Raw genomic sequence first — 27,691 nt, forward strand, 5'->3', positions numbered from 1 at the left:
AATACTGCAAAGTCCCAAAGGCAGTAAGAATTTTTGGTCATTCGTAAAGAACATGAAGAATTCTTACTCTTCCTCGGTTCCTACGCTTGTTGTCAACGACACTCTTTTAGTTAGATGTATTGATAAAGCCAACTTATTTTCAAGGCAGTTCGCCAAAAATTACACCTTACCAGATAGTGTCATGGCTCGCCCAGTTCTTGAACGTGTAAATGATTCTATAGGACCAATATTTTTTCGTACTCGAACTGTTGCGAGAGTTCTTACAGATCTCAACATTCATAAATCTGCTGGCCCAGATGGTATCCCCGCTATCATTCTAAAGAAGTGTTCTTCCACGCAAGCAAAACCACTGAGTAAGCTTTTCCATCGATCCTATTCTTCTGGGCTCGTTCCGAGTGGTTGGAAAACTGCATTTGTTCAGCCAATCCCAAAAAAAAGGAGAATCTTCTTCTCCCACAAATTATCAACCAATAGCACTAACGTCCCTTTTTTCCAAGATCATGGAAACGCTGATTAATTATCAGCTTAAGAAATATTTTGCGGAACGGAAGCTTCTTAATGACCATCAATACGGCTTTCGTCCACTGGTGATCTCATAGTTCATCTCAACAAACAGTGGAACAAATCTTTACATCGTTTTGGAGAAAGTAAGATTATTGCACTTGATGTTTGAAAGGCATTTGATAAAGTCTGGCATCTTGCTCTTTTATTGAAAATGTGTGCTTTTGGTATTGACGAATCTGTTCTTCGTTGTATAAGAAATTTTCTTTCGATCCGTTCAATACAAATTGTTTTGGACGGATTCAAGTCTGAAACCCATAATATAAATGCTGGTGTGCCCCAGGGCTCCGTTATGTCTACTACCCTTTTCCTCATTCTTATAAGTGATCTCCTGACTGCTACTTCTAATCCAATACATTGTTTCGCTGACGATAGCACTTCCAGCTTTTCATATTCGTTTACAGACTCACAACCCTGCTCTTCGGATGTGGAACTGCAACGGCAAAATATGATAACCTCATTAAATTCCGACCTACACAGCACTGTACAATGGGGGATAAAAAACAGCGTGAAATTTAATGCTTCGAAAATCCAATGTTAAAGTGAGATATACCCCCTTTGCCACTATCCATGAGTGGCACTTGTATGAACGAAACTGAAAATCTAGACATCCTCGGAATGTGCATCAGCAATCACCTTTTGTGGAGCGATCACATACGCGATGTCGTCAAAAATACCGAAAGATATCTAAGCTTTCTGAGCAGATGCAAGAAATTTGTCTCCCCGTCTGATCTTGCTACAGTTTACAAAACCTATATACGCTCCAGTAATTTATTTAAGCTTCTTAGACAGTATTGAAAGAAGAGCTTTTAAGGTGATTGGTTTCTTGTCTCACAATTTCTTACCGTTTTTTTAATGGACTTCGCTACAGTCAAATAGCCAGTTGCATTGCATAACTCATAAAATTTAACCGTTATACCTGCGCTTCTAGAAATGCCCATTAGTTTACAAATTAGCCCATCTTCGGCCGTACTATGAAGAACAGGGAATTATTTTTTAGCCGAACTACTCGAATGTGGAATGCCTGGCCACGCTTTCTTTCCCTGTCATTGCAATGTACAGGAATTCAAAATCAATGAACACCGAAACCCCCTATGCAACCCTTCCCTCTTTTCCCTGTGTCTTTGAAACATTAAAGGTATACAAACATTTTAAGTGTTCGCTTATTATAAAAAAAAAACAATATCAACGAATTCTGCACAAAGATCTCGATATTATTCGCTGACAATGTCCAATCGACTCGGCGATTGAATTTGCATGACATCCGTTTATCCATCGTTATTGCTTCATTAAATATAGGCTTTAGAACAGCTCTACTTCTTTTAGCGAGTTTGGTAATAATTTATCAATAAATAAATATAAACTCAAAAGTCCAACTTTTTTAAAGTATGTAATTATAAAAACACCAGTTTTCTTTTACTCACCTGCATATATTAAAAAGATAATAATTATTGAATCACTTAAAGTAAAACGTGTGCAATTCACCCACATTCTATCTAAAAAAGAATTTAACGACAAAAATTAGTATTTATCTATCGAATTTTATTGAATTTTTAAGTTCGGTACAAAAGCAGTTGATGACGTATTTAATAAGGCATTACAATCAACTAATAAATATAATTAGGTATAGCAGCTATGTTATCACATTTTGTATAAATTAAAAATTAGCACGCGCAAATTGATTAACAATCAATGCGAAACTATTTAACTTAAAAACAAGTAAGTTCATTCACTTTTCTATTGATATTATATCTCCCACGTGTAAATTTGTTACAATCAATATTTTTGTTAAAAGTACCAAAAACGTCGAGGTTTATAATTAAAATAATTGCATGTTAAGCAAGAATATCGAAATTATATTGCAGAAAATGGATGAATTTTTAATAGTTTTGGCTGGTTTTAAGCTGTGAGCATATCAATTAAGATTCTAGAGTTAAACCACAGTCGATTTTAAGATTGATGAGTCTTTTTTTTTTATTAAAATACAGAATAATTTTTAGCTCTAAGAGATATGTTCTTGGGGATCGGATCAGAGTGCTGAATTTTAAATTATTGTATGGTCAAAATTTTGAATGATACTGTCGGATACTGTATGATCATTTTATTTTTTTAATGATTAATATTCTGTATTTCAAAACACTGTTCATTTATTACATCTCAAAATGCTGTTTTATCAAAATACTGTACCTGATCATATTGCATCTACAAGCTACTGTATGTAACTTAAATTAGCAAAAGCTTTGAAACATCATCGAAATGCACGAACACGTGAAAGTTTTGACAGATCATCTAGTTTGGTGCAATTTCCTATGCAATTGTTGATAAGAATATAAAATTGTAAGAGAAATACAAAAACAATTAAGAGGAAAAAAATGAGGAATAGCTAATTATTTTTTCAAAACACAACAAAAAAAGTCTATCAATTTGAAATATAGTTGTTAAAATTAGTCCGATTCAATATGTTGACGTTTCCGGGTCCCTAGAATCAAAATTAAAGATTTTAACGAAAAAATCTGATACGAATACAAATTTTGACATTCGTTATAATATATTATTATTTATTATTATAAAAAATAATTGAACAAAATTTGTTTTACTGAAAAAAGTTACGTTAAACTTGAAAAGTAAAAACATTTAAGGGGCACAAAATAATCAAGTTTAATTAGAGAAAATTAATACATGTTGTTGCATTTAAGTGTTTTGGAAAGTTGTGTTACTCAAAAATTACTATGATACATTTTTCTCAAAAACACTTTGTTTTAAACATTCTGTATATTTACATTATATGCTACTAAGAAGAAAATCGTGTTGATATTGTAAATAGTGCACAATTTACAGTTTTAAATAAGAATTTTGACCGAGCAGAATTTTGTCCTACACAGTTTTGACTACACACAATATTTTATATAAAAATTTTACTTATACTATTGTAAATACGAGTACATAAATATGACCCATACAGTATTTTGATCCCGACCCACAAACAATTCTAACAAATATTGTTAAAATTGACTTTTAACTCGAATATTAAAAAAGAGGCTGGGATGCGACCCACACTGATAGCTTCCCATCCCGTCTGTTGATTTGTCTTGTTTAAAAGTTTGTAGTTTTTCGCGTTGAGTTTAAAAAGTTAGCAGTTAAATTATTCTAACAAATTTTAAAATTACCAACAATATTTTTCTTACAAATAAATTATTTAGTTTGAAAATTTAGTTTTGTTAAATTGATTTTAAGTTGAAAACAAATTTTTACTAATTTTAGTAGCATTCTTTAATTTTTACAAATTGGATGAATAAAATTAATTTGAGAGTTATCAAGAACCGAACATCAATTTTTACTATTTTTTGTAGATTTTGTAGATTATGAAAAAACGGACTGTTTGATTTTTATACAAAAAGTACCGAATATCGAAAACAATATTTTCTGTGAAGTAAAAAAAGTTTGAAGACAATATTGTTTATTTGTGAAAGCTACCAAGTTTTAGTATTTTTTTGTTTAGGTTTTTATTTTTTTTAAAAAACTCAATTAAATTCTTCTCAAAATTGTAATGAATAATGGCAACAATATATTTAAAAAGATAAAAGTAGTTAAAAGCCAATATCTCAATGGTGTGAAAAGATATTTGAGCTAAAAATCAATTTTGACCACCTTTTATTAATTTTTTTGTTTAAGTTTTTATTTTTTGTAAAAAAAACTGTCAATACGATTTTTCTTAAAATTTTTGCAACTGTTGAAAAAAATATTTCTTATAAGTTTAAATTAGTTTGAGGCCATAACCTCAAAGTTTAAAAAAGATATTTGAGCCAAAAATAATTTTTTACCACCTTTTATTAATTTTTTTGTTTATGTTTTTATATTTTGTTGTCTATTAGATTTTACTCAACATTTTTCCGAATATAGAAAACAATATTTCTTGTAAGTTAAAATTAGTAAGAAGCGATGAGCTCAAAGTTTTGAAAAGATATTTGAGTCGAAAATCAATTGTTACCAACTTATGTTAAATTTTCTTTTAAGTTTTTATTTTTTGTAAAAAAACTGTCCATTCGATTTGTCTCAAAGTTTAACTGAATGATGACAATAATATATTTAAAAAGATACAATTCGTTTATAGCCAATATCTCAAATGTTTGAAAAGGTATTTGAGCCAAAAATCAATTTTTACAAACTTATATTAATTTTTTTGTTTAGGTTTTTATTTTTTGTAAAAAAAAAATCGATTTGATTTTTCTCAAAATTTCTCCGAACATCGAAAACAATATTTTTTATAAGATCAAATCTGTTAGAAGCCATAATCTCAAATTTTTGAAAAGATATTTGGGGCGAAATTCAATTTCTACCAACTTTGAGTAATGTTTTTTTTAGGTTTTTATTATTTATACAAAAAATATCAATTTGATTTTTCTCATATGTCAAAAACGTTACTTTTCGTTGCAAAAAATTGTTGTGGAGATAAAATCATTTTGTATTCGTAAAATTTTCGATGTGACAAATTTTGTTTCCAGTTTTTTTGATTTATAAAAAACCGTTAATTGGAGTTTTTTCAAAAAATATACTTGTTTGGTATCACGTTACAATTTATTATATAAAATATAATTCAAGTCTCTAGCGTTTTTGGTTCATGAGATATTTAGGGTTAACAAAAATAACAGCTATGGTAAAAAAAAACACTCACGCAATTTTCTTGAGAGCCCTTTCCGCATCTTTCTGCCTTACTTACAGATGTGTAACAAAATGTTTTTGAAGTCCATATCTCTTCTGATTTTTGAGCTATAGACGAAGAAAAAAACGTCGCAAACGTTTAGACGTACGACCGTACGTACAAACGCCCGCACAGACATCTTTCTAAAAATCTTTTATTTAGGTTCTAGGGACCTTAAAGCATAGAAAAAAATCAAAAATTTCAATTTGACAAATCGGACCCATTACAATAACTTCTTATAGGAAGTTAATAAATGACGAAATGTTGTTATAAACATTTTTATAAAAAAAAGTCAATTAATTATTTTTTTTACAAAAGTTTACATTATTTTTTAAGATTTCTATGAAAAGCATTAACCTTAATTTTGTATTATGTATGTATTTATACATATGCATTTTATTTTGATTACATAATAATTTGATTCATCACCAAAAAATGACATTTGTAAATATTAAATGATCTTTTTTTCAAAAAAAAGGTTTTAATTATTTATTGATTGATTAGTTATTATTTTCTTCCTTCATAAAACGTAAGTTTTTGTACAGTCAGCAGTTTAAATAAACAAATTGTTTTTACATATTAAAGAAACAATACATTTTGTTTTGTAACTATTTTTTAGTTAATTGTTTAATTACTATCACTAACTTGCCCGATTTTTTTCAAAATATTTTCTTTAATTCTAATTACATTGCATTTCTAATATCTTACCTTTTTTTCCTAACAAAAATGTTAAAATTCACTAATTTAATAGTATGTTCTAAATTGCATTAAAAAAAACTTTTTTTTCTATATTTTTTTAAAAGTTATTGTATTTACTTATATTAACAAAAAACCTTCATCTTAAATAATTTCATACTAAATTTAATAATTTCTTACTAAATTTGTATTTAATAGTGTCTGTACGAAAAATGTTATAACTTCAAGAAAAAAAGAATGTTTATAGTTTTAAATTGTATTTGTTTATTATTCTTACTTAGGAAATAAAGGTACAAATTAAATATTTGCATAGCAAATATTATTAATAATTTGACTTATATTTTATATTATCTTTACTTAAATTTCTAACATTGCAAATCACAATCTTAAGTTTCAATAAAATAAATAAGGGAATACTACAAAGATTTTTGCAAAGCAATTAAAACTAAATTTCAAATATATAATAATATTTTTAAATTTAAAAAAAGATGAACACTTTCGTAGATTAAAACAAAATAAAAAAGAATGTTTATTCAGCTTGGGTGAATGGACAATGTTTGGCAAAGGGCACGTCGAGACAAAAACATCCACGAGCACTAAAAATGTTAAAACAATAAAATAAAATTATATTTCTTACTCTTTTCTATAGTAATCATAAACATTTACTTATCGGGTGCATCATTTCCCATTCTATACTCTTGCAAGAGTGTATCAATTTTAAAGGGATTCCTCGTTGATACTGGCAATCGACCTGGACCTGATATTTTAACGCAGCCATTTGGACAAGGAACTCCAATGAATTTCTTGTGCTTAAACATTGCATTTGCCAGAAAACAAATGCTCATAAAATGACTGCATCGAGATCTTCCTGAAAAATTGACAACAAAAATGGGATTTGGGTAAATTTCCTCAATGTAATCTTTGAGTGCAAAGTGAATGTACTTATTGGATGTCCTTTACAGTAGGGTTGATATGTTCCACCATTGATGCAATAATTCAAGTGTCCTGTATTTTCACTTTGTCCCAAATAACCTGCATTTGTATGAATTACTTGGATAACACTTGCATCGTCTAAGGTCAAACGGAAACTGTCGGTTTTCTTTCTTTCAATTAATGGTCGAGCAGGATCTAATCCTAAATACAAATCAAAATTAAATTGATGTTAGATTTAAATGTTTATTAGAAATTAATAGAATTATAAATATGCAACATAAATTATCCTTACCAATTATCCTGTATTGTTTCTTTGTGAGGTGATTGCTTATCATTCCACAAATATGAGCACCAAGAGAATGTCCAACGCATGTTATTTTTTCACGAGGTGTGCCATGATGTGTTATGAAAGAGTAAATCTTAAAACAAAATATGCAAAAATTACAAAACGCCCAAATTAACAAATTAATTTTCTAATATTTATGAAAATTGTATAAAACTGTTTTCTTTTCTTTGATAAAATGATTTAATGAAAAAGGTGGTTGCACTGTATTCGCTGAATTGCAAAGCTTAAGAATAATTTTTTATTTTTTCGATTTTTAAAAAAAAAAACTTTAAAATAAATATATTTAATGTTAAAATCAAACAAAAAAAAACAAAATCACAACTGGAATAACATTTTGAGATTTTTTCTAAAAACTAAAAATTTTACTTATCAACGTTTGTATATCGATAAGCTTTAAAAATTAAATGCATGAGTGGGTTGCACGAACTTGCAAATGCAACTAAAGAGTCTGTTTAAAAATATTTCCTACATTTTAAGATTTTGAAATGTACCTACAAAAAGTTTGTTTTCAAAAACTTAAACCTCATTTTCATTCTCGGAAAAAAAACATAAATTTGTAAAAAATTGTATTTTAAAATCGTTACAAAGTTGTTGTTAATTAATTTCTTATGCATACAATTTTAGTTTAAAATTATTGTTATATAGATCCCATTGTTACACGTTTTGCATTTCGATTTCGTAAAAAAATGATGACCCATTTTCAATACAGATATCGAATTTCGACAAAATGTTTTATTTATCTTTGAAAATCAAAAACAATAACAATAATATAACTGCAGACAAATTATTGAAATCTGTTGTTTAGTTTTTGAGAAAACTTCAAAACAATACAACGGTTGGGGGGTATCCTCCTGGAGCAATACAAAAATATTTTCCTTACTGAATGAAGCCAAAGTAAGGAAAACAAAATTGTAGATGTAGAAGAAAAATTATATCACTTTGTTTTTGAGAAAATTTGAATTTTAGATTTTTGACCAAACAATTTGTATTGAGACTCCTTTAATTTTTATTTTTTTTAAAACCTTAATTTCCAAATTTGAAGTCAATCGACCCAATGCTTTGGGCTATTGGATAAAGGACAAACGGAAAGGCAGACTGCATCACTTTTTGCGTTAAAATCTCGAGTTTGAGATTTTTTACGAATGCAATAATTGGCATAAAGTTCCTATATGGAATACCCCCTTCAATTGGATTATAAAAATATCAATTACTTGTACCATGTTTTTACTTTGTCGTTCTTGTAAGTGCCAATTATTTTGTGTGGTATATGAACCATAAAAGTCTCAAGACCTAAGTTAATATGCAAAATACGATTTAATTGCGATTTGGAAATCTTAACCTTGAAAATCGACAAACTTAAGTCTTCCTGAAATGTTACGGGATAAGCTAAATGAAAAAAAATTGGGTTGTGAAACAGTCCATTGAGAACTAGGGCCTAGTGACTTACAACTCTCAATGACTCCTGTGTGCGAGTCAGGGATGGATGGGACCTACAATTTAAAGGCGAATCCGAACGGCTAATTTGAGAAAGCACTTTTCATGACAAGAATTACTCATGGAGAATTTGTCAATTCCTCGCAAGAGGAGTTCTTTAGATGGCATAGGCATGGATCGAGCCCAAGACCTCTGGCATGACTGTCCAACGTACTTACCATCATGCCACGGGTACTACTACGGGTACATGAAGAAATTATTAAAACAGTTAAAATGTTGCCAACAGTTTTACTATTGCCTGCCAAAAATCTGCTTCAAGACGATCTTAAACTGCTTTGTGTACTGTGACTTTAAATATTAATATTTGTATGGTCATTTTTGACAATTTACATTCGTTTTTGAGAGTAAAACGTTCTATTTTATAGTAATGGTGTAGTTTTAACAGTTGAATAAATAGTTCAAAAAGCGAACTATTCAAAATGCAAATTCTTATTGGAAAACCCTTTATAATAATTTGATGTAAATGGTAACTACTTCCCATGGAGACAATACTTATGATATCAGCGAAAATATTTGGCATCACTTAAAATCTGAACCAATTAAACCAAAAAAAAAAGGACTTAAGCAGTAGATTTTTGTTAAGTTTGGCCCCGAAACAAAAGGTTGAAGTTGGTAATGATTTAACTCTGGCATGAAGGCGAACAAAATTAAAACATAAAAATGTAGGCTTATAGATACAGATCAATCTTTTGTAATCAATTTTATTTATATTAAATTTCAGTTAAACCAATAGGTATACACTCAGGGCATAAATAGTGCCTTTGATTTTTAAAACTATATATAATAATTAAAAAAATAAAATTAAAAAAAAAACAAAATCCTTGTTTTAACTTTTCTTTATTTTACATTTTTGGTTCGTAGAGTTTAAAAATCCAATCACTATTTTTATACCACCGACTCAATATTGCATGAACAAAATGTAGTAAATTTTTAGGTTCATACAAGTAGTACATAATATACATTAATGCACATCAATTTTGAGCTGCCTTCTTTGGCAAGTGTTGGGATGATTTGAATGTCATGAATAAACTCCGATGATACTGTAACTTATTTCTCCAAAATACTGATCATATTTTATGTTCAATCTACTACATTTTTAGAACTTTCTGACACTATAACTTTGCTTTAAGTTTAATTTTCAAACTTATTTAACTATAAAACTTAATTAGAACTTATTATAGATCAAGATAGACTCGAAAACTAACTGGCAAGTGGCTTTGAAATGTTTGCCTTTTAAGATAAAAATTGTTATAATCATAGGATAATTACATACAATTTACTTACCCTTTCAACCGCTATTTAATTTTAAATCCCAATTTAAAAAGGTAAGATTTTTTAATTTAATATTTTAATAATTGATGGATTGAAAATTGATAAAGTGTTGTAAAAAAATTGGATTTCAGTGAACTTTGTTTTTTGTCGGTCGTATACCAAAGTAATGCAGTAAAAGCGTCATGCAATTTTAAAATTGTAGTAGATTAATCTATAATATTTTATATAAAAAGATCGACTCTTCACACAGCTAAGTATCAGTGTCAGTTGCAGTATCAGAAGAGTTAATTCAACATTTGAAAAAATGGCTAAAGCTATTATTTATACAATGTTCTTTTTTGTTGTCCTTGCTTTTTTGGTAAGTTTTTTTTTTAAACTTCAAATACATATTTTTCAAATTTCATAATTTTATTTTTAAACATAGAATTTTGGAATGGCTAGCCCCGTCGTTCCAACACTTGGCAGACCCGGGAGGAATCAAATGGAATGGAATGATTGAAGTTGGATTTTTAAATCAGACCGACTAAAAATGTGAACTAAAGAAAATAAAAACTTATCATTTTGAATTAAATTTTTTGTTTATGTTTTTATTTCCATTTCCAAAATTTTCAAAAAATGCCCTTGAAATAGGTTAAAAATTTCGACTAAAAAAAGAAGATATATTGAAATGAAACTTATTATTTCATATATGCAACATTTTTTTTTAGAAAAATCCAAACAACAACCATTCTTCTTATTTTTGTAACACAAATGTGGTTATTAACGTTGTCTCCGAGGTGAAAATATAAAAGATGATTTTTCATGAAAATCCGGATCATTTTGATTAATTCCAAGGACCGAAAATTCAACATTGCTGGTAATCGACCTGTTTGAGTTTTTGTGTTAACTGAACCTTTAAGAAAGTGATTGTAGATGCTCGAGAGAGGACTTTACTGGAGAGTGATGGAGAAGATATGACGTATTGGCTGTACTTCGACACTGACCTCGTTAAAAATATAGAAGTATAACGACTTAGATGGCTGTGACATGCAGATCGAATGAACATCAACGTTCCAGCCCGGAAGGGTTTTGACTCAGGCACATATGTAGGTGGCAGATGACCTTAACAAACTTGGCGTGCGTAACTGGAGACAGCTAGCTAGAGACCAAACTGGCTGGGGACGCCTGTTGATTGAGGCCCAGTTCTCAGATTTTGGAATGCCCAAATTTCAAAATTGACGATTAATCGTCGCATTGTAGTCGGCAAAAAATTTGAACTCGAGATTTTAATTTTTTAACGATAGCAGGGTAGTCGACAAAAGTGGGTCCCCCGATACACCGATTTCAGTAATATTTTTTGCGCAAAAGCTCTTATACAGTCATAATAATATTTGATGATCAAAACTGTGATTGTTTTTGTTTAAATTTAAAAAAAAATATTAAAACTGAATTTTCCAGAATTCTATATTTTGAGAATGGGTCATGTATTTTAAAATACAGGAAATGTATTTTACCGAGATTATTTTATTACACGGGCAAATCGTTCAACCCAGTCTTGCATTTAATTTTGTTTGTAGTGACTCTGACAGTTTCAATGCGTTGTTCAAGAATATAATTTTTTATTTTTAGTAATGGCTTTCTTTTAAGAGTTTTAAAATTAATCGAACGACGACCGACATGCTATTCGAAATGAATGTCAGCAAATAGGAAAAAAATAGGACCAGTCCGTAGTCTCTTACAATTCTCAACCATTCCATGTGCAAGTCCTGTCAGGTTTGAAGAGGACCAACAGTTTTATGCCCGAACCGAAAAGTTATTTGAAAAAGCACTCTTCTTCGCAAAGGCCAGTACTGTGGCATAAGCAGAGATTGAAACCATGACCTCTAGCATGACAGTCCTAGGCACTAATCATCACGCCACTGGTACTTATAAAGGGTGATTTTTTTTAACTATTATCTTTTTGGCTGACAACTGACGCACGTTTCGTGTTGTTTTTCACTGTCAAACATCTTTAATTTGGTCTATAATTTAACCACAAATCGTCTTACAAACAAACAACGCTTGTAAATGTGTGCTTTGTTAATAAAGTTCATCGCGCGTTTCTTCCATTTTATGGTCAGTTTAATCGACTCACTGAAGCGGCTATTCGGACTTTAAACCACCAACACATTTACGTAGAGTTTGAACTGAAGAAAAGTTCGCAGCTGTATCGGCCATCAATTATCGATTCGTCGCCGTTCGCAGCAATTTGGCCTCTGTTACTCAACAACGTGGACAATGTTGCGGAAGGATTTAGGTGTGATGCCTTTCCAAATACAGCTGGTGCAAAAATCGAAGCCGAACGACGTATTGCAACGTGAAATTTTTGGTGAATGGGTTCTTGGAAAGTTGGCCGAAGATCTACTTTTTTTCACCGAAAAATTATGTTCAGCGACGAAGATCAATAGTACGTAAATAAGCTGAATTGTCGATTTTGGAGTGAATATCAGCCAAAAGCATTGCAAGAACTATCAATGCATCCAGAAAAAGTCACAGTTTGGTGAAGTTTATGGGCTGGTTTCATCATTCTTCAAAGATGATACGAATCATAACATAACTGTGAATGGTGAGCGCTACCGGGAGATGATATCCTACTTTTTTTACCCAAAATGCAAGAACTTGACTTGCATGACATGCGGTTTCAAGAAGACGGTGCCACACAGCCTCAACAATGGACTTATTGAGAGGCGAGTTTGGTGAATATTTTATTTCACGTTCGGGACTGGTCAATTGGCCGCTTAGATCGTGCGATAAAACGCCTTTAGACTAGTTTTTGCGGGGCTATGTTAAAGCTCAGATAATCCCGCTTAAATTCACGCTTTGGATGACAACATTGAAGAATTGATTCGTGAGATACCTTGCATGCATTTTTCTGAATTTTATGTTTTTTTGGAAATTTTCCTATAGCTTTTAAAAAATCACCCTTTATTAAACCAAAATATTATTTTGCATTCACATTTTTATTTCGTTATTTTCAATCACGTCTGTTGTACCCACTCAATAATGTATGTATGCATAAAATGCTTTAGATTTTTAGTTTCATATAAATAGTTAACTGACAAATTCTATTATTTTTTTGAATGTTAAACCTATTTTCTCTTTGAGTTTAAACAAATTCGAAATTTATTTCCAATTATGACGTTGACATGACAATGACAGAGGAAAAGATTGTGGATATACATTGCATTGGTGGGGCAACATTATTTGAAGATAGGTATAAAAAACTTGAAAACAACTATTAATACCAAACCTCAGGTCTATAGATTAAGCCAACTTGGAAGTCTTTACACTTTTTATAATAAATAACAGGAAAATAGAAATAGCTGAGATCAAAGAGTACGGATATAATTGCAGTGTCTCAGGTTGTGACCGCATTCAATGCACCGAGGTTACTGGTTGCACCACTTTCGCATTCACAACCTTATATGTTTGCCTATCAAGTGCAAGCCACAAGATTGTCTACACTTTGCGGTACAGCTTGGCGAATTTCGTGGTATGAGACTTTTTTAACTTAGAGGTTTTGATCAAACCTGACTGTATAGATAAGTGATAGCTCTTCACCGCCAATCAAATATTTGTGACAGGCAGACAACAGCGGTATATTTCTTTTTTGAAGAGTACATTGTCAATCTAAATTTTAAAGAAGAATAATAAATTATCCACTTAAAGTATACCTACAAACAAATAAAGTTGAATAGACTGGAAGGATGATTATTGTCAAGACTTGAAATGTTTAACTCTTAAACCATAATAGTATTTTATTGCAAATATTTTCTTAATTTTGAACAAAACTAAAAAAGAAAGACTCACCTGTGCTGCACACTGAGCTGCTAATCTTGTATTTATAAGTGCTGTCAAATAGCATGGATATTGTGTCAATGGCTTCCAATCAACTGTAATCACATTATAATCCCGTGACAGATAAGCTTTAACAAAAACGAAATAATAAATCGATTAGAAAGCTTGAAAATCTAAAATTGTTTATGAGCGAACTATACCATCTCTCAGATAAATTAAGTGGTTGTCTTGAGCAGTTCCATTAAAACCATGTATAACAAATACCAATTCTCGACTTTTACTATACCCGGCTTTATAGAGACTCCATGGTGTCTTAATACTTAGTTCAACCCCAAGTCGTGGTCCTTTCCTGAAACAAAAACGAAAATCAAAACAAAAATTAAATTCAATTTCAAAGTATCTCATCTCTTAACCCTATACTAGAGTTTAATAAATTATACAATATAAATAAATGTGTTCGTTAGAGCAGAAATAATTCAAAAAAAAAGATTAGTCGGAAACATTTACGGAGATATGCAGAATAGTCTGGTGCTGGCTTCACTGTAAAATGAGTGGAAACAAAAATTGATCCGGCCCAGGTACGACGAGCTTCCTCTTTCTCGCCATGCCTCACTGACTGATGCCTCATGATGTTTTAGTAGAGGAAAAAAGTGAAAGGTACACTTTTATTTCGCATGCAGCACGTGAAGAAGGCATAAAATCATTTTTCAGACTCGTCGAGCTGAATCAATCATAAAAACGTACAAATATAAGAAGTAAATAATATTAAACGCTTGTCTACACGCATATTATTGAATTTTAGCTTTTTTTTTCAAAATAAACATTGGTTTTAATCACTGGCATTAATTTGCAAATAGTTAAAATTTATAACTTATTAACAAGGTATATAGTCTTAATTGTAAATAAGTCCTTAGGCCTTTGGCGAGGCTCATTGAAACGATAAAAATAAAAAGCAGACTGTATAAATCTTTTATGACGATTTAAGGAGTTCATGTTGCATTTTTCATGAGTTTATGATTATTTACACACACTTTTGGATCCATGTAAGTTTAAGGAGTTTTTAAAGGGATTTATAACAAATGGGTTAATTGAAAACAAACGATTTATGAATGAAAAACCTATACGTATGATGATTTAATAGACACTTATCAGTTAATCATTGAAGCAACAAAAATCAATTATAAGTACAAAGAAGTTTTCAAATTTCTACCACATATTAGACTATTAATTTCACAAACATTATGAGATTAATAATTTATGGTAACTTGCCTAACATTAAGGCAACGAATATGTATGCAATAGATACTGGTCAATGTATGTCATTAAATTCAGTTTACCGCTAATTAAATCAGTTTCATCATCACAACACATAATACGAAGCCCTAAGAATGATCTTCATAAAACATTATAAGGCAAACTAATGCATTCTATACGTTTCATAAATAATATAACTATTTTAATAATAATTTCAACCACTATTCTACAGGCCATGAGATTGTCCAAGTACTGACTCCAGTTTAAAAATGTATAAAAGTTTTTGTAGATTCTTAAAAAGTCCTTTTCAAATAGATAAAAAGACTTTTATACTAGACATAGTCGCCTCCATTCCTGGGCCTATAAATATTGACATTTATGCATGTGACAATTTGTTAATAAACATCTTGACAACAGTCAAAATCTGTTTCATAAACAATTTGACAGTTTTGTAGAATTACAGTAAAATACCCGACATTTGGCATCTTTTCATTTTATAAAAAAAAATTTAATGGCAGTTAATTGTCAAGTTTTTGCCCGCAATTTTCAAGAATTTACCGAATAATTTACGTTGACAATTAATTTCTGAAATGCACAAAAATACAATTAACAAATTTGTCATTATTTAATTAATTGAGACCTTTTAATTAGTTCTGCGATATTCTTCCATTTAATAACCTTCGTATCTCAAGGTTTTACTTAATTTTTCGAATAAAACATATTTTCTCAAAGAAAGTTTAGAATTTGTAGACTCTCAATTTTTTTATTTTCTATCCACTGCACTTTTTAATAATAAAACATGGTTTTGAAAACTGTGACGTTTTTAATTATTGAAATACTGCTAGCGTTCTGTTAATTCTAACATCAAAAAAATGACCGCGAAACGATGAAAATTTAAACAAAATGTAAAGGTCTTCTTCCATATTTTATTGTTTTCCGATCATAACACATTTCAAGATTATACAATAAAATGGTCACGACAAATTTGTCAGTATATGACAATGATAAAATTGTCATGACAAATTTGTCATTTTATTTTTCTGAAATAGTTTTCACCCGTCAATATTTTATAATGTACTCGCATAAATGGTTTAAAGTTGAAGGTAGAGCCGATTTTGATGTACTGTAGTATTTCTTCGGGCAATGGTCATATGCTTCCCATAAGTGTGACTTAAACTAAACTTTTTTTACAGACATAACATCAAAGAATGCAGAAACGTCTTTCAAACAAATTTAGCGGCTGTTTTCTTACCATTTAAATTTAATTTATTTAACCCGAAATATCTCTCGAACCATAAACGTTTTTGACATTTGGCATAAATTTAAAAAAAAATATAAGTGACTTTCTTTTTTTTTAAAGTTTGTAAAAATTTGTCAACTTTAATATGATTTGAAACATAAAAAGTTTACACTTTTAAAGTGATTTAAAACACAAAATTAAAATATTTTAAATTATGCTAGCCTGATACACCATACACATTAATATTTTTGATATGATTTAAAACATATAAATAATAACAATTTTAATATGATTTGAAACATAAAAACGATCAATTTTAAAGTGATTTGAAACACAAAATTAAAAAGTCTTAAATAATGGTAACTGGTCGAATGATTAGACTTTACGTTGGGAATCTATTTCGGAAATGTAGGACATACTTAATCGTCCGCGTATAGCAAAATTTTCACTTGGATATCGGCAACGAGTAGTCCTCCTGGAAGTTCATCACAAATATCGTCGATAAACAAAACAAACATTATTGTGCTCAAAATAGTGGAACACCAGCTGCTGTTTAAAACCAATCCGAAAACTCTGATGACTCCAAAAATTTAAAATACATAATCAGGAATTTTTGGGAGATCCCTATTAATGTGAGCTTATACATAAAGCCTGTCTGTTGACCTTATGAAATGCTGCTTTGAAATCTACAAAACAAATTTTGTTCAAAAATTGTATATAAAATGAGTTTTTGAAAACAACGTAAACTTACGAAAACAAAGAAAAAGTCATTAAAAATGGTTTTGGGGTTATTAATATTTTTGTAAAGCTTTAAGAAATTTCGACAGACGGACACAAATAGAAAGTTACAGTGTGGCTCGCTTCCCAGCCTTTTTTTCAAATCCAACTAAACTTAAGAAAAAATCATTTTATTATCGTCTAATAGGAAATTATTATAATTGGATCCATTTTTTAAATTAAATTTTTTAAGGAATCTCTATAGACCTTGTCAATGAAGTTCAAAATTTTATGTATTTGGAATACTTTCCTTTAACCTTCGAAGCTCTTAAATAATCAGAGATATACAAAAATAGGAAGCATTATAAAAATAATAAATATCTTTCTCGAAAGATACATTAAAAAAAGGGCTGGGATGCGACCCACACTAATAACTTCCCATCTTGTTTGTCGATTTGACGTGGTCAAAAGTTTGAAGGTTTTCGTGTTGGGCTAAAAAAGTTGTGAGTTGAATTATTCTTAAAATTTTAAAAATTAAAAACAATATTTTTCATATCAAGAAATAGTGTAATTTGAAAATCTAGTTTTGTCAAATAGATTTTTAGTCGAAAACAAATTTTTACCAAGTTTAGTAGCATTTCTTAAATTTTGACAAATTGAATGAATAAAATTAATTAGAGATATATCAAGAACCGAATATAAATTTGTACCAAATTTACGTACTATTTTTTGGTGATTTTTTTTTTTTATGAAAAACGAACTGTTCTTTTAGGTTTTTATTTCTTTGTAAAAAAAACTGTCAATTAGATTTTTCTCAAAATATAACCAGATGTTAAAAACGTTTTTTTCGTTGCGCAAAATTGTTTTGGAGATGAACTCATTTTTTATTCGAAAAATTTTTGAGGTGACAAATTTTTCTTTTCAGTTTTTTTTTTCGATTTATAAAAAAACGCTCGCACAGACATCTTTCTAAAAATCTTTTATTTTGACTCTAGGGACCTTGAAACGTCGAGAAATGTCAAAATTTTCAATTTGACAAATCGGACCCATTACAATAACTTCATATAGGACATAGGACATTTTTTTGTTTTTAAAATATTGGAGGATTTGATAGATGGCAATAGCGATATTCGACCAAATTTTTCAAATGTTTCAAATTCCCATTAATAAAATATGTAATCGATCAGAATTGTCAAATTGAAAATTTTGAAATTTTTCTTGTCGTGTCAACAAAATTTATAAGTGATAATTTTTTTAGTTTTTACTGAACATTTGTTGTCTTTTGGAAATAAGAAATAATTTAGCGTTTTTCCAATCTAAATTAAATCGAAACAAACGCTTGTTTTTGTTTTTTTTTTTTTGTTTTAGTAGTAAAATATTAACACTTACAGAAATTATAACCTTTAAACAAACGTATAGCAATTTTACACTATGACATGGCGTATTTTGTTTCCAATTTTCCCACTTGATTATTTTTTAAAGACTGTGTAATTATAAACAAAATAACGGTGGTAAAAAGAATGCAAATGGATCCCCTAGATGTGTACACGAAAATTAGAAAAAAGTACCTGCTGCCAAAAATTAATCTATGAAATTAACACCCGCATTATCTATTTTTAAATTTTGTGTTTAGCTTTTATCTTCAGTTTTTGTCACCAAACTTGTGTAACTTTGAATTTCTAGGTCATGAAAATTTTGAAGCTTTCTTTTAAAAAAAGATTAGACAATTATTGTTAATTTTCTAAATTTTTATTTACGATCATAAATTTCGGGATTATTAAAAAATGCTTAATTGAGAAATAAACGATTTGGACTTATAAATCTTTTAAAGGTATCCTGATGATTCAGCAAATAATTGCGATACCTTGAGCTCTATGTGGCATTTGTATGTATGTATAGTTAAAAATAATAGCAGAAGAACTAAAAGCTATCAAAGTTGCAACGTAATTTTCTAGACTATTACAAGAAATGCGTGCGATATAAGCAATTGAAATTATGTTGTTGATGAATTTACAGAAAGGTCAAGTTGATGAGCTCTTAGTCAATATTATGGTTTGTGGTCATGATTTTGTTTTTGGTTTCGCATCGTTTGATTTTATTGTGCATTAGTTAGTCTTAGTTACTTATAGCATATTTTTATTTATAGTGAGGAGTTGATCTTATTGATTGTGCTTTCAAGACTGTTGCACAGAAACGGATGGCTAATTTGTAACGTGTTTAATGTGTGTCTTGTTAGTAAGGTAAGTAACTAACGAGCATTTCAGATAGAAGGTGGAGAAAAAAATGGCAGATGCATTAATTCATCTGGAACGTAAGTTACACAATAGAAATAGGAAGACATAAACCACATACATAAAAATTCAATTGATATTTAAGTGAAGTTTCTGTTTTGACGGAAATAAGCGGCACACGTCAACGACTTAGCAGGAGTTGTTTCTATAGACAAATTTAAAATTTCAAAAGATGATACAGGCAGGCAAAAATAAGAATGGCTGAGGTTTGTTAAATTGTTATAGAAAATAAAATAATGGCACACTCAATATTAAAACTGACAGATCTAGCCCTAGTTGCGTATTTTAACAAACATAATATTTTACATTATAAAATATTAAATAAACAATGCGGTTATGTTAAAATGGTTGTGCTTACAAGAAGCTTATAGTTAAATATTTTAATGTTTTAAAATGACTATCATAGATACATGAAAGTTAGTTTTAAATTGTAAAATCTGCTTTGTAAAGTTAACAAAAGATATTTTATTATTGTGAAGATGTGCTACTGATGCAACTTTCCCACTTCGCCATTCACCTTCTTTCTTTTTATATTTCTTTAACATGTTTTGTATTTAAGATTTTATAGACTAAAATTATGGTGTGACGACAATTGTTACTTTTGTTAACCCACAAATATGGTAGACAACAAATAAAAATAACAAAATTAAAATGAGTAGGATGACAGTTGGTGTTCTGATGATGGCAAGTGAATATATTGACTGCTGCACCTTTATCTACTTAAATATACACACGATTCATACATTCTAGGTCTTCATTAAACCTGAGGACATTCCGCAAGCAAAATATAAAAAAATTTCACTTCTTCACATACCAACGAACAAACGAACATAGTGTCATCCTGATGCTGCACTTTGAAGACAAAAAGCGAAGACGCTATGACTCCACTAAGACGCCAAGACTACGACGACAACGCATTTAACATCTGGCTCAGTCTTTGATTACCTACTTAAATATAGGTAAACTGGTTGTAAGCATTAGGTCAATAGAAACTGGTATCCTGTCGTGCCTCTGATTCTACTCTCTGATGATGTTTTCATTTGATGTCATGGTGTGTAACCATGAAAGTTAAAACTTTTAGAATTGATATCAAAAGACTAAGGGGGTAAACGTGTTTTTTGTTTTCTTTTGGCACATCTATCGCGTGCAGAATCTTAAAATGCCATTCATATAATCATAACACTCTAAAGTATAGAAAACCTACTGTTGAAAAAAGATCAATAAACCTTTTTTTTACGAAAAAATAGCAAAAGTATAGCTTTGAGGTACAAAACATGATATAACCTTTGCCTAATCAAAAAATGATCAAGTTAATAGCACTGGAAAATTGCTACAGTTTAATTGGTCTTTTCCATATTTATACTCTCACATAATAACGAGTAATTTAGTTTGTCTGAAGAAATGACAAATGTTGTCATTTTAATTCTGACTTCTGGGCTTGCGCACGTCTTCTAAATTACCATAAAACAATTTCTTTAGTAAGATTAATTGAAAAGAAAATTATGTCTAAAGTGACAGTTTGTTGAACAAAGTGGTGACACGAAAAAGAACAAACATTTCCATATTGTAAGTACAATGTAAATACTACACACTTGTTAACGTTTATCAGTTTATACATTTTTGTATAGTTAGTATTAATAATTGTACCAGTTCGAAAATATTTACTATTAACTTTTGAAGTTTTGAAGCTGACAAAAAATGTTGAATTACAAGAAATGAATGATTGATAATAATTGGTCAAATCACTCAGCTTTGTACTTTGAGCCTTAATTTTAAATTGATACGTACAACGATCGAATGTGTGCGATTTTCAGGTTTTATTTAATTGCATGTAAACAAATTATTTTTAAACTGAGTTTCTTACTATCATTCAAAGGCCAATGAAAAAAAACATCTCTAAGGCAAGGCAGAAACTTAAATTGGTATTTATGATTATGAACTCTAGAAAACTTGAAAGTCAACAGTGTCAGATGAACACTAACGTTTATTTCCAAGGATCCTACATTTTTTGAAAACTAAACAAAGATCTTATCGATCAAATTTAATTCTAAAACTGTCGTTTTCATATTAAATTTCTATAAATTGCTTTGTGAACAAAATTGCATATTTCTAAAGATTAAGGAGACTGTCTTAAAATTGATTTCGTCTAGAGCAAGCACTACTAACAAAAGTTTGAATTATTTCACTGGAATTTAAGTGTTCCTAATATTGGCACTTGAGATTTTGAGTTCAATTGTAAGTTATTGAAGAACTGCTATTGTAGTTATTTTAATTATTTTTCAGGGTATTACATTTAACAGGTGAAAACTTCGCTATTACTAAAAATGGTGCCTAAAATTGACTTCGAAAATGGTAAGCACTCAAGCAAACAAACAAGTACATTTAAAAAAAAAAGTTTCCTGACCCTAGAAGAGGTGATCATAACTAGCAACCAAAATCTTGTTATATAGTTCCCAAGGACCTGAGGCCAAGGCCTTAAAGACAGCAATAGAAAATAAATCGAAGACATGCAAATATATCGGTAGCATATGTTTTTCATTGATAACGCATACCTTCCTCTTAACAATTTTTTCAAATTTTAAAATAATTGTATTTTTAATAACAAAAGGAATCCGAACATAAACTCGGTTTGGTACTCAATTTTTAACTTTAACAAAGAAAATGTATTTCTCACATCAGCCATTCATGATTTTGCAAAATATTTGGATTGCTCCCATGAGACTTATGTTAATTTTTAGTCTTTTTAAGATCGAAGGGCATTTTTTTCATCAACATCTTTGAAAATAAGTCAAGTGAAAGTGACGCTTGTACATTGAAAGGAAAAATGTTTCTTGATCTTCATCATAACATGAATGTACATTTTTTAACAAAACTCATTTCATATTACATTCATTTTTCTTTTCATTTGTTTAGACAAAAGTTGTGTATCAAAAGTCATAAATTATTCTCTATAAAATACTCGTAGCTTTGATTTACATATTTCAAATTGTTCTTTCATTAATTGAAAATTTTAAAAGTAGGTTCAAAAAGAACTAAATAAGATTGTTAACTTATTTTTGTGTTCACTTATAAAACAAATTAAAGTTTAATTTTGTTTTGTATAACTAAAGTTATTACGACAGTAGGCAGAATAAATGATTAATTATTTTAATTTTTATTTAACAAACAGTAGAATCTAGTTTAAAGGAGTACGTTATAAAAATTTGGCGACACAGAAGAAGAATAAAGTGTAGAAAATTATTCCAAAAAGTACACTTTTAAGTGTGAAATTATTCGTTTTATATTTAACCTGGTGAAGTGCTTCAGTAGCTTTAATATTCCAGCTACTTAGTTTCAATGCATAGAAAGAATTATTCTTCCTACCAGTGCATAAAAAAATATTTAAATATGATTTGCTAAGTGCGTTAAATAAAAACTGAGAGAAAAGAAAATAAAAGCAACTATTCAATTAAATATTAAATTACTAAAATAGTTCAATTTCACTTATTTTAAAATTAGAAACTAAACAAAACGAAACTGTTAGATTACTATATTATTTGAAAATTAGTCCTCTACTAATTTGTTCTTTTGTGCTTAGACAAATTATAAAAGCTATTTTATGCTCAGGAGTTTGAAAAATTCAAAATATCGTAGCTATAAGTTAACTATAATTACATAAGTTCTATAAATTCGTTACTCTCCTTTGAACTGAATTTTATATAAAAAAAAAAGAAAACAAGAACTGATTAATTTATTAATTATTCAGCCTTATGTTTATTATTATTAATTAATTAATTCAGCCTTATGTTTATGTTAAGCAAAAGTTCTTAAGCATATTTTCAAAATTTTTCAGAAAGTGTATTTTTATTTTGATTCTTAAGTGAGAAGTTACCTTAAACTATTTCAGGAATGGATATAACTTTCTTGTTTTTGAAGATTAATTAACGAGAGTAAGTAAGTTTTTGACAGATTATACAACAAAATAATAATGGACTTAACACTTTTTTTCACAGAAATGACATTTCTATAAGAATTTAGCTTGAAATTAAAATAAACGAAAAACCTTTAATTACTTTTACCCTTTTTTGGCAAAGTATTAAACTCCATAAAATCATGTATGATTTTTGATATAAAGAACTACCCGTGTTTTGTTGAAAAATCTATCAATAGTATAATAAGATTTTACACAAATAACAAAAACAATATCCGCAGTATCAACACTACCGATAAAAGTTAAAGAAGAATCTAACTACGGATGGGTTTTTAACATTTATACGAGTCTCGAATGGATCTTATGTGATTTCGTTGGTATGATTGATATTGCATCGATTGATATTGCATTTGTATCTCGATGGCTGTGTTCATTGAGTAGGTGTGCATTTGGAAATGTGTATGTGTTTTCCATTGGCGAAAAAAAAACAACTTGTTACTGTTGATATTATTTAGATTTGTTAATGAAAATTGACTAACTGGGCTTATTTTGCAATAAAAAATAAATAAAAGATAATTAAATTTTTCTATATTTCCACTAAATTTTAATCTCAGTTTAGATTAAATAAATCTTTTTATTGTTTCCACCGTACAAGAAAATTTAAAAATGATTAAGTTTGACAGCACTTTTTAAAATGCAAATGGTGTTTCGATGTTTCTTATGAAGTGAAAGTGAGATACAATGTTTGATTCTTGTTAAACAATGAAGAACTTATTAGTTCAGCACTATATAAGAATATGCTACCTACTCCATGTGCATTTTTTATTTCTTTTTAATTCGACAGACCATAATGCATTATCTGTAAAACCAACACCTCCACACAGGTTTTTCTTCACAAATTTTGAATCGACTCCGAACCCCGATTCCCGACCGGTCAAAATCAAGCTCATTTCAACTCGATAAAGAATTGAGACGAGCTCGCTTCAATACCACATGTTAATGTAGTAGTCTACAAACAAACCCCCTTCTTGAAGTTTTTATTTTATGTCAAAGCTGCAATTGTTAAATGAACTATTTTTATATAATCTCAATTTCCAGATGTTTTCTTACTATTTATTCTTGTAAATTGTCCATTTTATTAGTTTTAGTTAGTTTTTTTTTTGCTGAAGTTAATTTTAACTTTTGATTTTCACAAAACTTTCTTCTATTTGTGTGTTTTTTTTATTATTATTTTGACATATCTTCTTTGAGTTGTACCAATTTTGAAATGCGTTTTCTTGAGAATTTTTTGCTATACTATTTATAGAATCCCAAAAAAACACTGACTTTCTATAAATAAAATTGGTGAAAAATCCATTGTAATTTCAAATGATGCCAATAAAATTTACTTGCCCTAAAATAAATAATTATTGTCAATATGATATGTATATATATTTCAACACTTCCAATTCATGTCATGGAGACGATATGGAAATCGTTTTTCTTCGACATTTATGTGGCTTTCCATGAAAAATTTCAGATTTTCTTCGAAAATTGATTTTTTCTTTGTGCCGCATGGAACACAATTAGAATTGTTTTTTTTTTTAATATTTTTAGTGTAACTTTGAGTACATTTTAAGGAATAAAATAAAACTATGAGATTGACGCTAAACATTTTTTTAAAATTGTATTACAATTGACGCAAAGTGGGGTAAATCTGTAAAGAAATCCAGACCTTTAGAATTGATTTTCAATTAAAATTAAATCAATTTATTTTGCAGTATGGATATAAAAACAGGTTAAATTTGTATTTTGACAGATCTAGATCCAAAAAAATTATTTGTTTTACCCATATAAAAACCCACTAAAATGTTATTTAGCAACAGTGGAATAACGCAAATAATACTAGAAATTGTCATACGTTTTTCTTAATATAAAAAAAAGCATTTTAAATAAAACTTAATACTGATTGTTTATTTACATTTAAAAAATTACGTTTTTACTTTTCTACATTTCATTGGCTAAAGTAAATTGATTTTGTATTTACAATTAAAATCGTAGTTCTAGATGCTTCACGAAATTTACCTTTTTCTTCAGCAACATTTATATGTGTCAGTTTTTGATTGGTTTTTGATTTATTCTCCATGAAATATGAAAGCAGTTATAAACTAGTTCGCATACCAAGTTCATTTTATTCTTCTAAAATGCGGCGTAGTCAAAAATTCAAATTGACTTGAACTGCATTCCATTGGCCAAGAAAAGAATAATTTTGTTCAGTAAATTGCAAATTAATACCAATGCAAAACACTTCTGTCAACTATAAATAGAAAAATTGGTTCCAAGTAATTCATCAATACTTTTAAGGTAATAAAATTCACTGTTAAATCTGTTTCACAATTTACAACGTCTCAAGCCTATTTTAAAATCACATGACCAAGTCTTTTTTATCTTCCTCTTCGAAAATAAATATGTATGTTTATCAGCTGTTTTGAGTATTGTGCCCGATTTGTTTTGAATTTTGCAATTGTTGTTTTGAAAATTCAAAGAAAAACAACAAAATCTTAAAGCTATTGCAAATTTTTGAACTAATTTCACTAATTTTTGCATTTTTAATCAGAAAATTACCCACAATTGTTGGAAATTTTAAAGACGAAGTGGTTTAAGTTTTCTATTATTCAATTTTTGAAATATTGTAGGTCTCAAAATATCCAGTCAAAAATAAGTCAAGTCAATTATATAGAATCTAAGCGTTATGTCCATTTTGCCTCACTGGTTTGCGTTACCCATCGATGGGTGTTACTAAGAACATCGTTCTGTTTGAAAACCAGCCATAAACATGATTTACTTGGGACTTCTGTACTTAAAAGTTCTTTACCATAAAAATGTAAAATATTCCTCACCAGAACCCATAAGTATGTAAGATGAAACACTGTTTAATATCGTGTGCTTTAAGCACAAAAGACCAAACCTTTGAAGCATAACATAAAACAACTGCTTAGCATGGAGATTATATCATTTTCTATTCAAAAAATATTTGTCTTTTATGATCCTAGTGCATACCCCATAATAAAAATTTACAAAGACCAAATAAACATCTTAGATTTAGTAATAAATTGTGTTCTTTGGATGCAAATTGTATAAATGAACCTTTCCTTTATAAAGAGATACTCCTTCGTAAACAGCACAAAACACAAATGTGAAACCTGTTGTTGGTTGTGGCGAATCTGCCTTTAGGGACTGTTTATTGTTAACCTATAGTCACCATGCCGTCTAAAGGAATTTTAGTTGGATCACGACTTTCAAGTTATACACAAAATAGCAGAGGCAAAGGAAAGTAAGAGGCCATTAAAAATATAAATTGGTCAAACAATTTATACTTGATACTGAATCACGGATGCCAAAGAAATTGCATCAGTGCAGAGTCAAATTGCAATTTAAACTAACTAAATTACGGATACTTTCGAAACACACACTCTTTATATATGATAAGACTGGTAGTTTTAAAGTACATTATCGATTCATTGGTGGTAAAAGTAATAATAATTATTTTAAGTATTTCATCGATTAAATCAAGATTATAACATGTATAGTTTTTTCTTTGTAAATAAAAGACAATTAAAACTTACGGTGTATAAACTCGAAAATTTACATCCGGATGTGGACAGACATTTGTATTATGAACAATACATCGCAATATATTTAAATCAAGAACTCCACTTGTAAAAAGATTTTTTAATGCACTTTTATCAAAAAGCAATCCATCAGAACCTAAAAAAAATTCACACGATATTATTTTTGATTTTCAAAAAAAAAAATATTGATTATTTTTTAAATCCTTTCACTACCTCCAACTGTTGTTAAAAACACTGATATAACAATTAAAACACATTTCATTGTAATCCTTTTTTAAATGGTTTAAATGATGTTCAGTAGGGTGGAGTTGGTACTAAAAAATTTCAATTTGTACTAAAAAGTTATGATTTAACTTTTTCGATTTAGATTTCCACTTTTCAAACATAATATCATCACTTTTATTTTGAATTTATTTAATTTTTTTTTTCAAAAATGTATAAAAGAAAACTAGGTAACAAAACCGTTGAAATTTTACTACTTTTAAGTTGAAATTTTTATTTTAACCGCACGAAGAATTTATGCTCATATTACAAGTGCACGATCGCGAATGAAATTGTAAAACGAAATTTCGCAGTTCGCACTCACTTTTGGTATTGTGGTCTTTTCTTGAGCAAACGATGCGATTCGATGCGATGTTGTTGAGGATGATGTTGATGTTGATGTTAATGTTGATGATGGTAACTTCGACGACACGGTGCGGTGTTATATCTTAGAATCATTGGAGCGTGGTTCTGTGCAGATTCAAGTGCAGAAACAGAAGCAGAAGCACACAAAAGACCACATTTTAGCTACCAGTTTAATTTTTTTTGTTCAAGGAAAAGGAAACGCAGAAGTGTTTCTATTTATGCAT

At 29.2% G+C, this 27,691-nt stretch overlaps 1 protein-coding gene and 1 long non-coding RNA gene across 2 annotated transcripts; one reads left to right on the forward strand and one right to left on the reverse strand.

Moving 5' to 3' along the window:
* Positions 1-6,317: 6,317 nt before the first annotated feature.
* LOC129950850 (phospholipase A1) lies at positions 6,318-27,379 on the reverse strand. Its single transcript, XM_056062769.1, has 8 exons — positions 27,054-27,379; positions 26,835-26,976; positions 14,018-14,166; positions 13,830-13,945; positions 7,182-7,308; positions 6,899-7,090; positions 6,623-6,824; positions 6,318-6,552 (listed from the first exon to the last, which is right to left on the reverse strand). Exons 1-8 carry the CDS (start codon positions 27,100-27,102, stop codon positions 6,486-6,488), a joined length of 1,044 nt encoding a protein of 347 aa, XP_055918744.1. The 5' UTR covers positions 27,103-27,379; the 3' UTR covers positions 6,318-6,485.
* On the forward strand, positions 9,564-10,572 carry LOC129950851 (uncharacterized). Its single transcript, XR_008782107.1, has 2 exons — positions 9,564-10,359; positions 10,426-10,572. It is a non-coding gene; the product is annotated as an uncharacterized LOC129950851 (long non-coding RNA).
* Positions 27,380-27,691: the final 312 nt, after the last annotated feature.

Source organism: Eupeodes corollae, chromosome 3 (genome assembly GCF_945859685.1).
Source record: "Eupeodes corollae chromosome 3, idEupCoro1.1, whole genome shotgun sequence".
Lineage (NCBI taxonomy): Eukaryota > Metazoa > Arthropoda > Insecta > Diptera > Syrphidae > Eupeodes > Eupeodes corollae.